Source organism: Olea europaea, unplaced genomic scaffold (genome assembly GCF_002742605.1).
Source record: "Olea europaea var. sylvestris unplaced genomic scaffold, O_europaea_v1 scaffold1038, whole genome shotgun sequence".
NCBI classification, from domain to species: Eukaryota; Viridiplantae; Streptophyta; class Magnoliopsida; order Lamiales; family Oleaceae; genus Olea; species Olea europaea.
In genome coordinates, this window is record NW_019227716.1 from 264,400 (window position 1) to 278,370 (window position 13,971).

Here is a 13,971-nt window from a genome sequence, read left to right on the forward strand (position 1 = left end):
TTGAGTTTAGGCTAAATTAATTAGTTAGTAAATTTATTTAAAAATATATATATATATTTGCTTATTTAAGATAAATAAATTTATAAAATTAGGGAGATTCAATTCTTATTTGATTTTTCGGTTCTTGATCTAGAATCGAGAATCGAATTAAACTCTACTTGATTCAAATACACGTTCAAGTATTTAACTTAAAAAAAAAAAACGCTCAGTAAGATTTGATTAGGATTAGGTCTGATCTAATTCAATTTGGGAGTTTTGTCCACTTTACTATTAAAAATACGCATGCCTTCAATTTGTTTAAAGATCGAGAAGGTTTTTTTGGTGGGTTTTGTTTTAAATGGAAAAGTTAACTCGAGCCCCGTTTAGCCCTCATTAAAATATATTTTATTTTTCTCTCTCCTATTTTTAATCACACGAAAAATTCACTCTACTATTAAACATACACATGCCATCAATTTGTTTAAAGATCGAGAAGGTTTTTTTTGGTGGGTTTTGTTTTAAATGGAAAAGTTAACTCAAGCCCCATTTGCCCTCATCAAATTATATTTTATTTTTCTCTCTTATTTTCAATCACACGGTCTTCCATAAAATAATATTACAAGTAAATCAATATTCTTTTCTTTTTTAATCACTCTTTTTAAAAAAAATAATAATTTATTCGACTCATTTTAATTTGAAAAAATAGGGACCAAACGGAGACCCAATCAAGTTCTTTTCCCGAAATAAATGTCACCAACTTTTGATTGATTTGCAAAAATTTTCAACCATCCTACACGAATATTGGATTTGACATCGGAGATGACTGCATACACACACATAGGGTCGGACATTATTTTATTCACACGAGATCCACACATCCATGTGAGTGTACAGACATCGATGCGGTCATTCTCGCTGGTCATTTGACTTTATTCAACATTTTTATAACAGTATAATTGGAGCTTTGGGCGTGGTGATGGAATCGACTGGACTTGGGATGAGGCGTGAGGGCTGGAGTTGATGGCGAGGAGAAGTTTTGGTTTGAATTTGCAAAATGATCCCGGTGCCGGTGATAATGGCAACAGAGTTGGAGTGGGTTGAGGTGACCTTTTCTCCTTTTTCCTTTGACGCCCTTTTCTTGTTTCTTTTTGTTTAATATTCTTCTTTTAGTAATTGCATAATAGTCCTTTTAAACATTAAATTCGACCCATGAGCATGTCTAAGTTTGGGACAGGCCTAAACAGCTCATGCAAGTTCGGTGGGCTGCAAAACTTGTTATCACCGGCAATCTTTTCATGTTCTATACCATCGATGGCAATTTACACACGGTTATGCTCTAGAATTATGCCATATCTATATCATTTTCTTTACATACATCATTCATGTTGTCAAGAATTGATTGGATGAAAAACTGTTTTATTTTTAAATTGTCCAATGGTGTGACACGTGGCAAAGTGTAAAAAAATTATGTGAAATATAATGTACACCAAACATGATTGTACAATTTACGTAGGTCTTATCCCACTACATTATGGCACGAGTTGACAACAAAATAACAAACTTCTAAAAAACTTAAAATGGCAAAAACATTTACTTCAAATTAACTTTTAACCTACATATAATCGAATCCTTTTATCCTGAAATCGATAATCAGCACTAGCAATACAAGTGGTTTAATTTGGCCCCACGATGCTTGGTGTACAATGATTTTGACAACATGCTATGTTGCCATTGGACAGATTAAAAAACAATTCATCTTTTCAACCAGCACTTTTTTAACACAACCAACATTGTCAACAACGTTGCACAAAAATATTGTACATATAAATTAATTCAATTTGGACACATGGGGCTAAGGCATTGTATGTGGTTTACGATCATAGTCATCTTGACAGCCAACCTTCTGAACTAGAAAACATAAATATTAACCTGAATTAAAGATACATACCTCACTTTCATAATCACAGGAAAGCCTGTCTAAAACATGCACTCAGCCAGAGTAAAAAACTTAAGATAACCAGAGCTCTAAAAGAGGTTTTCCTTGTCCACACGTCTCCACGCAGTTCAGTACAGTTTCTCTCAACTGTTTTTCAACATCCTCAATCGGAAGTGAGGCGTTTATATTCTACAAGATAACAAAAGAGGCCAACATTATTGCATAATAGTTTTACCACCCAGAGTAATGGCATCTGATCGTAAAAGCTTATTAGAGTCGACTTATGAAAAGGAAGTGGACATTTTGTTCTATGGCAAGGAAAATAACAGTGAGTCAACTCATAAATTATCAAGATACTGCAAATTGAAGATTTAATAAGCGACATAATATGTCATACACTAATACATTGTGAATCTGAAACTAGAAGTTTGTGTCAAAGGGAACGTACTAACCCCATCAGAGGTCTGAGATTAACTCAAAGATTGCATCAACTGGTTTTTAGACTTCTGGCACATGTATTTGTATAATTTCACAATTCTACTTTTTAAAATTTCAGACTTTTTCACACACTCAATCGGTGGCATGCTGAAAATATAGAAGTATCAGAAAGGGCTAAATTTTCATTACCTTCCATGAGGCATCACGAAGAGCCTTAAATGATCGGGCAACCTTTTTCTGAAATTCAAGCTGCTCATATCTTTCTTCTCCATAACCTCCACGTTCAGCAGCTTTCTAAGAATTTCAAAAGCAAGTTTAATTAGAAAGAAGGCGTAATATCATAAGAATACACATTTGACACACGTGATGCTTATACAGATAGAGATCAAAAGAGTAAGAAAAGAATGTATAACAAGACTGTTATGTTCAACTCAGTGAATAATGGCGCAAGGGTTCCAGAATACGAGTCTTCTCCAGTATGTTACCTCTACAAATGCACGTAAATAAAATTAGACTTAGTCGCATACCATGAAGGTATGTAATACACTGCAAATTCACCCTAAATAGATACTTTGAAACCACAAAGAACAATGCAGTAACCTCAACACATTTCTTCATTAAAACATATAAGATGCCAATATAGATTCAAGGCTGTTTGGAAATTCAATGTTATAAATTGCACATAAAAGAGCACATCCAAAATTACTTACTTCTGGTGATATGTCAAGATATAATACCAGATCAGGAGCTAATAGGCCTATTTCTGGAGCCTGCGCAAAAGACATCATAATTTAACTAGCTTCAAGAATTATATTTCAAACTTAGCAGTAGGATATAATATATTTAGCCTGTTTGAAAAAGCTTTTTGAGACTATAAGCTGACGGATCCCATAAAATGAGTGGTTAAACCGTGGATAAAAGTTGTGAGTCTAATGAAATGTGTTGTTAGAAATGGAGTTTCACTAGCTTAAAATCTGAGAAAAGCTTTACTAAACAAGAGCTTAACATCTTATAATAGTAACACCGAAGATGTCTCTACCTTACACCACTCCATATCGAGTCCTTTGGCAGATGAGAAAGCAACCCCAGAATAAGAGTAACGATCAATAATAAGAGTGGTTCCACTCTTCAGCTTCGACTCCATCAGCGATCTACATCAACAGTCAGCAATCAGGTATCAATCTTTGAACTTTAATGTGACTTCAATCAAGTGTTATTTTGAATAACTATTTTATGTCCCAAGATAGATTATGCGTATGAAAAGTAACAAATGTCACCCAAACTGAAAGGCAGCCAAACTAAGCTCGATTGTTCCCTTAAATGAGGGTCCAGTTCACAAGAAAAGGTGTGCAGAGTAATAATTCAAATTCTACAGAACTACAAACATTAAATATTTGAATAAATTTATGGATTAGGCCGTACAGAGCGGATGTGCAAATATGGATATAATGTAGGTAGTGTTGCATCTTATACGTGTCTCACGTTCTCTTTCATTTAGAGGCATGCCATATCCTTGCATTAATTTACCCTTATTTTTTTGTGTACAAAAACACAATTACCTGACATGTGATGCGGAATCCAAAGAGCACATTTTAGTGAGAATCAACTTCAATATGCATATGGCCAAATGTTGGAAACCATCACACAAAAACTAACCTCTTGATGTAGGATGAATAAAAAAGAAAGAAGAAGGAACGGGGAGAAGAAACAGAGAGAAGGGAGAAGAGGAGAAGAAACCAGAGGAAGAGAGGGGAGGGAGAAAACGGCTGCAAGCCACCAAAAAATATTTCAATTCTAATTCATCATCAACTGTCTCAAAATGAGAAACAAAACAGAAATAAATAGCAGAAGATAAACCCTAAAGAGAAGGGCTTGGGCCAAACCCACTAAACAAACCCAATAATGAAAACATAAACAATAGTCCAAATAAAATATAACTAAGAGTCCAAATAGAAAATAAATAATAAATGGATGTCCGCATCAACTCTCCCGGGGTGGGAGAAAAACTCGACCCCGTCGAGTAGATAAAGTAGAATGTTGCACTGAATCTGATGCGAAAGGCTCCAAGTCATGTCACGGGAGACGATCTTTCTCGATGACCAAATACCGAAACTCCACAAATGATAACAAGGATAGTTGTAGCTTATCCTCAAGGATATGATCTAACCAAGGAGGACGATCTTTCTTTGTAATCACATACCGATACTGAACTCCCAATAGTAAAAATTCATGCCACTCATCCCCAAAATCTTCCTCATTGGTCAACACAACCTGTTTATCTAAAATAACATCAATTACATCTTTGTGTGCTGTGACATGTGTTATTGGAGTGAAAATGGTAATATCTTTAGGTTGGGGATCAACATAAGGAAGTAGAAAAGGATCATCAAGGAAATTAAAAAGGCCTTTGTAAGTAACTAAGTCTTCAATATGTAAAGTAGAGTGGTGGCCAAAATGTGATGAAAAATTAATGACATGTGCGTATGGACCAACATGCTTTAAAACTTTAAAAGGACCAACACTACCGGCTTGCAATATAACATAATCCCCAGTATGAAATTGAAAATATTGTTTATGCAAATCAGTTTGAAGTTTATATAATGTATTACTAGCGTGAAGTTGTTTATTAATCTTAATATGCAAGTCATGAAGATGATGCACAAATGCTTCAACTGATATCGACACACTAGCATGTGGGGACATGGAAATAAGGTCTAACGGCCGCCTAGACTTATAACTATGAACAGTTTCAAATGGATTCAAACCTAGAGACCGATTTACAGAATTGTTATACGCAATTTGAACAGTTGGGGGAATCAAGTCCCAATTTCTAAGAATTTTCTGGACTAGAGACTTGAATAAATTGCCAGGACTTTGGTTAACGACTTCATTTTGACCATCAGTTTGAAGTTGGTCAGTAGTGGGGAATGTTGATTTAATGCTAACCACAGGCGATTGGATTCTCCAAGGGTGGTCAGCGAAATCATCAAGCTCTTTGAGTTGTGCAAGGGTATGACATATAACATGTGACCGAGAGTTGTCAGAAACAAGGGGTATAGTATCTAAAGTCTCGGGAAGAGTCTGGAGTCCACCTAAAGAAGTGTCCTCACTATCATCCAAGTTATCAAAATCTTCAAGTTTAGGTTCATAGACTAGATCTTCTAATGGCATATCTATTACATTCTTTCGTTCTTCCATGACTAAGGTTCGATTAGTACATTTGGAAGAAATGTGGCCAAAATCTTTACAATTGACGCACAACAAGTGAGAAGAAGACCTTGAAGTTTCAGAAACTCTACCCTGATTTTCTAAAATTGGAGAATCATTAGAAGGGGGAGGTCCTAGAAGGGACTTAACGGGAGGAGGTGGAGCCAATGAAGCCAAATGATGATTATAAAAAATTTTACCCTTATTTTTCAAAATTAGAGGAACATCAGATGGGGGAGGCCCTAGAAGGGACTTAACGGGAGGAATTGGAGCCAATGACACCGAAGGATGATTGTCAATATGCTTGCTACATGGAAAAGGAGATTGTGGACTATCACGACCTTTACAATTATTTTTCCAAATATGAGGAATATTAGACGGAGACGGTTTTATGATAGACTTATGATGAGGTGACGCTAATGAGATGGGTGAGCGACGATGACCACGCTTTTCATATGGAGTACTAATAATCAACTCATAATCTCGAGCTAAAGAGTAAGCGTGATCAAGAGTAGTGACACCTCGAAGGAAAAGCTCGCGCTTAAGATCATCTCTCAGACCTTAGCTAAACCTACTCAAAGTCATGCTCTCATCCTCAATTAAATGACATTTGATTCGAAATTCCTCAAATTGCGCGATATACTCAGTCACTAATTGATTTCCTTGTTTAAGGGCATTCCATTGAGTAAGAATTTCAAAATTATCTCGTTCTCGCTCATGAATCTGATCCCTATTCCTATCCCTATCCTTACAATCGGGTCGAAAGTATTTTTGATTACCTTGTCGACGAAGTTGTCTATTATGGGACACCTTAAAATTATTAACATCAATCGAATGAGGGATGTGTTTAAAATTTTTCGAACTAATAGATAGGGCCTTACTCTCTTCAAGAGTAGCGGTCATTTGAGTTTGAATAGCCGCTATTTGTTGGGTGAGTGCATAGAATTGTGAGGGGTTCATGTTTAAGGTACTAGAGCTAGAAGTGACAAGATGACCAATATGTAACTACATGCAAAGCAATACTACCAAAATGAAATGCAATAGAGAGACCTATATGCATCAAGGACCAACGATTAAAACATCAATTTGAAATTCTCTCTCTTTTCTTCCCTTCCAAAAATGCAAGTTAATAGTGCTGATACTTGTAAATAATAAAGCAAGGGTCCAATGCTTGTTAAGATCTAATGGTATTGTCAAGATTTCCAATCAGGTAGAATAAAGAGGTAACAATGGCACATCAATTCAGTGAGATAAATGGGGCAACAATGGCAAGTCAATTCAATGAGTGATTCCAGTCAAGTGAAGTTTGAGGCCAAAGTTGTGATAGTAACAGCAACACAAAGAATCTAAGTGATACACTTTTAAAATAAAACAGCAGTATAAACCAATGAGAATTAGGAGATAGCAACTCCCTGTAGTCTAGTTGCCTGAATTGCTAACGATTGGGCCTCTGATTTGCCTGTGTCAAATGTCTTCAGCTCCTGAACTCACGGTCATTGCATATTCTAAATTGTTGGCTTCACTGAAATTGGACAGATGCAGAAATAGAAACCTCTGTGTAACTGAATGGGTTGCTTGGTAGTAGAGACAGTAAACTGCTTGATCAATGAAGTTGGTGGAAGATAGAAACGCCGGGGATAGAGGCGTCTGAGTGGGTGGGTGTCGGTGATAGAAATCTGTAGAATGTGTTGAAGAAGACGGCAAATTGGATTATGTATATGGTTGACTGTGCTGATTTGAAGTGGATGCTTGGGTACAATAGATAATGAAGTGGTAGCGTGTGATGGTGATTAGAGGCGATGGCAGCAAGAGAGTGGTTGTGAGAGAGGAATCGGGTGAAACTGTGGGATATTTGATGTTAATGGATTGGTTATAATCGGGTTTGGTCGGATATTTGGGACTGGGTCAGATGGGAAGGGGTTTGGATCCTGTTATAGAGATGGGCCAGCTGGGGTTGGTGTTTGGAGAGTGGGCCTGGGTCGTAAAGAGTAGGCTGGGTTAGTTGGACTAAATGGGCTTGAATGCTAGGGGTTGAGATTTGTGGAACAACATTACAATTTTTTTTATGAGCAGCAGAAAAAAACGAAAATTTTTTTTTTGGGCGTGAACAGTAACTTTTTTTTTTTTTTTTTAAGAAACTGGCCAAAATACTAAACTGAAATTCTGTGTGAACAATACCGCGATGAACAGTAATTTTTTTTTTCAACTAAGACTGAAAATTGAAGAAGAAGAAAAAACTGCTGCCTGTACCAAATATTCTTTTAGTTCGTGCTGTTCCAACAGATTTTGGGAAGGAAATATGAATAAATTTTGGATTAAAGAAAAGAAATTACCCATGGTTCGGCTCTGATACCAAATTTGATGTAGGATGAATAAAAAAGAAGGAAGAAGGAACGGGGAGGAGAAACAGAGAGAAGGGAGAAGAGGAGAAGAAACCAGAGGAAGAGAGGGGAGGGAGAAAACGGCTGCAAGCCACCAAAAAATATTTCAATTCTAATTCATCATCAACTGTCTCAAAATGAGAAACAAAACAGAAATAAATAGCAGAAGATAAACCCTAAAGAGAAGGGCTTGGGCCAAACCCACTAAACAAGCCCAATAACGAAAACATAAACAATAGTCCAAATAAAATATAACTAAGAGTCCAAATAGAAAATAAATAATAAATGGATGTCAGCATCACCTCTTCTCCCAACGATTCGCATTGAAAAGAAGATGGATTGTGTGATCATCCAGATGTGATTTATTGCCAAGATAGGAAGAAATCATTTGCCCAACATTTGTAGTTCTATCAGGAAATCTCCAAGATTCAACTGCACGTCCTAACTCTTCCAAGTAGGAAAGTAGTCTGCTTGATTGAGAAGTTTTCCCACATCGATCAAGCCCTTCTAGAACAATTAAAGCACCCCTTGAATCACTGCTTCGTTTATGTTCCATGTGAATCTGTCTTGATGAGCACTTGAATGGAAATTTCAACCCGTAGTGAAAACTTGTTGATAGTCGTCCTGCTGCTGTTGCAAATTTTCTACAAAGAACAGCAAGTGATAAGCAACAGCCATAAATTACAAATGAATTTCAACAATTTGTCATATTTCACAACAAAATACACAATCCTATTACATGTTAAGCATGTGAAAGCTATAGCACCATTCAGTTTCACTTTTTCCAATAGATTTCTTTCTTACCTTGGCCATCGAGACACACATCCAAAACCCATAAAAGCATTTCATCAAACACCTTATAAACGTGCTGCAGGCTAACAATACTCTCACAAAGGAGGTCACTAACTTATCTAAATAACAATTTACCCTTCTCGGGTCTACAACTGAATTTTTTTCATTTTTGTAGATGACTATAATCTATGAAAGTGATGATTAAAAAAAATGTATTTCATGATCAATTGAAACGACACATATTAGTATGATTAACCAAACAAAATAAGAACTTGTGCATAATAAAATCTTACAAAGCTTTACAAACGGAGAAACAGCAAGCATGTGTCATTTCTTACGCTCCAAAAAGATTTGGCAGAGAGTATACTACAAATATTGGCAGATCCACTCAGACAAATCCAGTAAATTATGAAGTAAAAGCTAGTAATGATGCATGAATTAAACCAGAAAAATGAGATTTTGATCTGTGAATTAATAAAAAGAAAATGACTACCTGTTCACCCATAAAACATGTTAAATTATTATATCGAATTGTGTAGTTCAAAGCTAAGAGTAACGTTGCTTTAATAATACACACTTAATTGACTCATTCATAAAAAGGCAAAATTCAGCTCTTATGAGAATAATTTTGAGTAAATAATACAGGGATCACGTAGCACATATAAGTGATGTAAATATAATATACGTACAAACTGAATTTTACAAATTCAAGTGGAGAGAAAATAATTATTTCAATAAATATTTGAAAAAGATTCTTTAAATGGTTAAAAGCGTACGTGGTTGCACTAGAATCGCATTTTATTCTTTTATTAATTCAACAGCAAGAGCATTAACAAATCTAAAAAATTTAAAAAAACAATAAAAATCACGCTTTCACCAACACTGTTAAGCGATTCCCCATGCATTAACTGGTTTTGTTGAGGCATCTTTTAGCCCCATGTTTGAACCTCTTTTTTTTTTTTTTTTTTTTTTTCAAATTCATTTTCAGTTAAGTGATTCTCGATCTCATGTGCTCGGCTCAATCCATGAGCGGCTCGAATTTATTTTGAGACAAGTCAAAGGTCGAGTCAAGCTCACATTATTTTTCATGAGTTGAGCCTGAGTCCAAACCTGTCAACTCATCCAAGCTCGTGGGTCAATGCATTTTTTACCCCATTCTTGAAATTTTTTATTGAATTTATAAAAAGTTGCTTACTGTGGACTTATTTTGTTGATTTATAAAAAGAACATCGAATCGGCACGTTCATTGCTCACTTGTAAATTAGCTTAAGCTCAACTCGTGAAAGGGACGAGCCGGGTTCACGGTTATAATTATCAATAAAATAATTTTACACATCAATTTAAAAAAATTGTTACTTTTTAGCAACACATTCTTTTAAAAATTAACTATTACAAAACTCATTTTTACAAAAAAAAAAAAATAATAATAAGTAATTTTCTTAATTTTAGTTAGAATGATTAAAGAAAGATAAAAAGAATAAATCAAAAGAAAATAATTCAGAAAAAAAGGGAAAAAAAATCTTTAATTTTTTTCAAACGACTAGCCCTTAGACCCGTGCCCCCCGCCACCATCGGAGAGAAAAATCTGAGAAAACCTAGTGATAATTTTGCAATCGTATATATGGTGTTTTAGTATCGATAATGCCCACTAACATGGAACAATACTTCTCAAAAACTAGGGTGGACTACGAAGGGCAAGGCTACCACGTGATTTGAAAAATATCATTTTCTAAGAAAAAGTTGAAATGATAATTTCAAATAAAAAATTGTTTTTTTTCAAAAAATAATTACAAAAAAGGCAAATTGTAATATATTGATTTTTAACGAAAATGTGGCATTTTTCTAAAAACTGTAAAATGATGTATTTTTCAATTTTATTTAGATAAAAGCAGGATATTGTTATTATTTATATAACCATCAAAACCAACTTCGAGCATCAACCAGCAAAGGTAAATAATCAAGGATCAAAATAGGGATCAACCAATGATCAAAAAAATTTAATTAATATATACAAAAAAAATATTAAAAAAATCTTTTTGAAATATAACTAGGAAAACTAGTAAATTGGATCCAGTTTCGACTCCATGAATATTCTAATGGTTTTTAAATTTAATGTTTTTCCAGTTAAATAAACCAATCATTCTTAATTTCTTATTATCGATTCTTATAATATTGAAATATAAATTATATATTTTCAGTACACAATGTTATCAAGTCTCACTAGTCGAGTAGGCTTCACGGTTCTAGTAACGAGCATAACATACGAGTCCCATGTTTATACACCCTTTTCGTCTCAATTCAATACTTAATAAATTGAATATACCAATTTGAAGACAGTTAAAAACTTTCCGAGGTCAATGTTATACTAAGTATCAAATGTATCCTAGACATAATAAGATTGTGTGACAACAATTCACTTTTATATGTTCTTTTATTTTGTCTAACGTTAATATAATCAATTTTATGTACGAAAAGAAAAAAAAATTATAGTACTATCAAAAATAATTGAGACTCGGACATAATGAATACATTATTTTATGGTATAAAGATAGAAGTAACGATATCGATATCATTCAGAACTCTCGATGCAAGAAATTCGAAAATAATAAAAATAAAATTATAAACAAATTGGTAAACAGGGATTAAACTTTTGCTACAGTCTCATGTCCAACTTTTGCATGTTTGAGTTCTACGTGGATAAAAAAATAAATTAAAATACGCACAAATGCTATAACAACTTCAACAATCTCCATATTGCTTTTGAACACCAAAATCCAGAATACAAATTGTCACAAGAATTAAAATTAAATTAGATTCAAATCGATAAACAAGGACTTAAACTTCTACAATCGACTCTGGTGCAACTTTTGCCTGTTGCTTGAGTTCCCTACGTGCAGAAAAAATAATTGCACATGCTACGACAATTTCAAAGATGCCAACAATGACAATCGCAATGCTACAAATCAAGAATTTGAGGGACGTAGTTTGGGATAAAATCATCATTAAAGTTAACCCCAAAACTAAAATAATAAGTAGGAAAGCGAAACATAAACAAAATATAAATCGTAAGAGTAAATTGGTGCCTTCGTCCATTGATGTCACAATTTTGAACCTTCCAGCGATCCTTTTGCGTGGCGATCCCTCAAGTTATTAACAAGTAGTTTGTTGTAAAATAATAATAAAGGCTTACACTTTCGTTCATATCTATATATAATAGTTTTCAATCGTCTAATTTAATTGCAATAGCTTTGTCCTACCACAAATCAAATTGTTATGATTAGACTCCTACTATAATCACTCTTGCCCAGATATTAATAAAAGATAATATAATCTGATTAATATGGGAGATTGGATTCACCAAAAAAGAAAAAAGGAAAGCAAAAGAAAGGCTGTGAGATCCTGCCCAACCTGCCATATTAACTATTTTACTATTTAAAAAAAGGAAAGTTTTAAATATATCTCAAATACCTAATTTTAATAGAAACTTTAAAATTGATTACATTCGACATGTCGACATTCTTTAATTATAATATATTTGCTTTCTTCGTAAGAATACAAGTTTGATAAGAATTCAGCCCCCAACTTTTCTTTAAAATCTTCTCATACCTAAGTTTTCCAAATGTCTCTCTGCTTAACTTATTAGGAGGGAATGCTTTTTAGGGACCCATCTCAACTACTCGAGAAAAATCAACTCAACCAATAAAATAAATTGAGTTAGATGACACAGTTTACAAGCATTAGCTAAGAAAAGAGAGTCGTGCTAGTCTTACAAAACCAGGGTGCTGTCTGGCCACACACATACGTGGGTCCACGTAATTTATTTATTTTTTTAATACGTGTGGGGCCCCTAGACCCTATAAATGCCCTATGAGAAAAAGGATACTCAATAGTAGATAGATCATTTATATATGCAACATACATACTAGAACCAAATGGAAAAAAAAAATGGTATTTAAATTAAGCTAAACATTACATAAAATATGTTAAGAAAGTACGAACAAAAGTCCCACGTTTAATCAATATAATGATCGAGGATTTATAAAGGAATCGAGCTACTCCTGATGATAGGTTAATGTTGTGAGATTGAACTCCATATACCAATAACGCGTGGTCCCTAGTTAGTCTTGATAGTGGGAGATATGTGATGGTGCGATCTGAAGTTGGATCACGATAGAGCATGCAATCCCACAAATTGATTATGACTTAATGAAATATTTTTGTTAAAGATAGATAGATGGAATGTCGGCTTAGAGGGATCAAGTACTTCGTTCAAGAAGGTTTCATAGAAAGTGTGAAAATTTGTCTGAAATGAACTTGATTTGAAGATGATGTCGCAAAGAATTAGACTAATTCCAAATTAGAAATTTGGACATTTCACCCACATACATGGAGATAAATTTCTCTGGTATATGATATATATCCCTATTTAATAAATTAATTAATTTAAAAGTTTGGTAGTAACTTAAGCTATGACTAACTAAGTTACGTTATTTTTAATTATTATATTATGTCCTTGTTCGGTAAAAAAATATATATATAAAAATTGGATTTTTAGTAGATTTCGGTAAAAATTAATGAAATGTGTGTTTGAAAGTTGTGAATTTTATGGAATATACAATTAAAATTAATTGTTAATTTTTATTTAAATCAAAATTAATATTTTAATCCTCACCAAACGATGGCTACGATTCCAAGTTTCAGTACAAGTCAAGTTGCCTGCTGGTAAAAAAATTCAAGTCATTCTATAGTTGATGAGTCGATCCTTTATCAGTTTTTCAAAAATATGTGATGACAAAATTGAATTCAATAAGTTGGCCTGAATTTACGTTTGAAGTTTGAACACCTACAAAACGTAAATTTCTTCAAACTCGAAAGCAGATAGAGAAACAATATTAAACACCTTTGACATTCAAACAACATATGCAGCTGTGGTGGTCCATCTGGTTATCCACATAACAATCAAACATTGAGAAATAAAAAGTAAAAATATTGCAAATCATAAACTGAAACTTGCATTATTTCTTACAATTATCAGAAGTGATTTGACAAGTTCAAATTACGTTCCTTAGGCACGTAATTTTTGTATCATCATCATTCATATCACATAACACTCTGGCGAGGAATGCAATGGCGGGCCGGTGATTGAACTCTGGTTGAAACACTTCTTTTGGTTGCGGAAGGAGGTGAGGTAGAGGTGGAGAAACCAGAGTCTGATCGGAAAAGTTGCACCTCCGATGT

The 13,971-nt window shown here is 34.1% G+C and overlaps 1 protein-coding gene across 1 annotated transcript; it reads right to left on the minus strand.

The window, feature by feature from the left end:
• Positions 1–1,553: 1,553 nt before the first annotated feature.
• On the minus strand, positions 1,554–9,205 carry LOC111372847 (thymidylate kinase-like). The gene is made up of 6 exons (XM_022995263.1): positions 9,027–9,205; positions 8,244–8,585; positions 3,393–3,504; positions 3,064–3,123; positions 2,543–2,647; positions 1,554–2,104 (listed from the first exon to the last, which is right to left on the minus strand). Exons 1-6 carry the CDS (start codon positions 9,062–9,064, stop codon positions 1,988–1,990), a joined length of 774 nt encoding a protein of 257 aa, XP_022851031.1. The 5' UTR covers positions 9,065–9,205; the 3' UTR covers positions 1,554–1,987.
• Between the last annotated feature and the right edge of the window lie 4,766 nt (positions 9,206–13,971).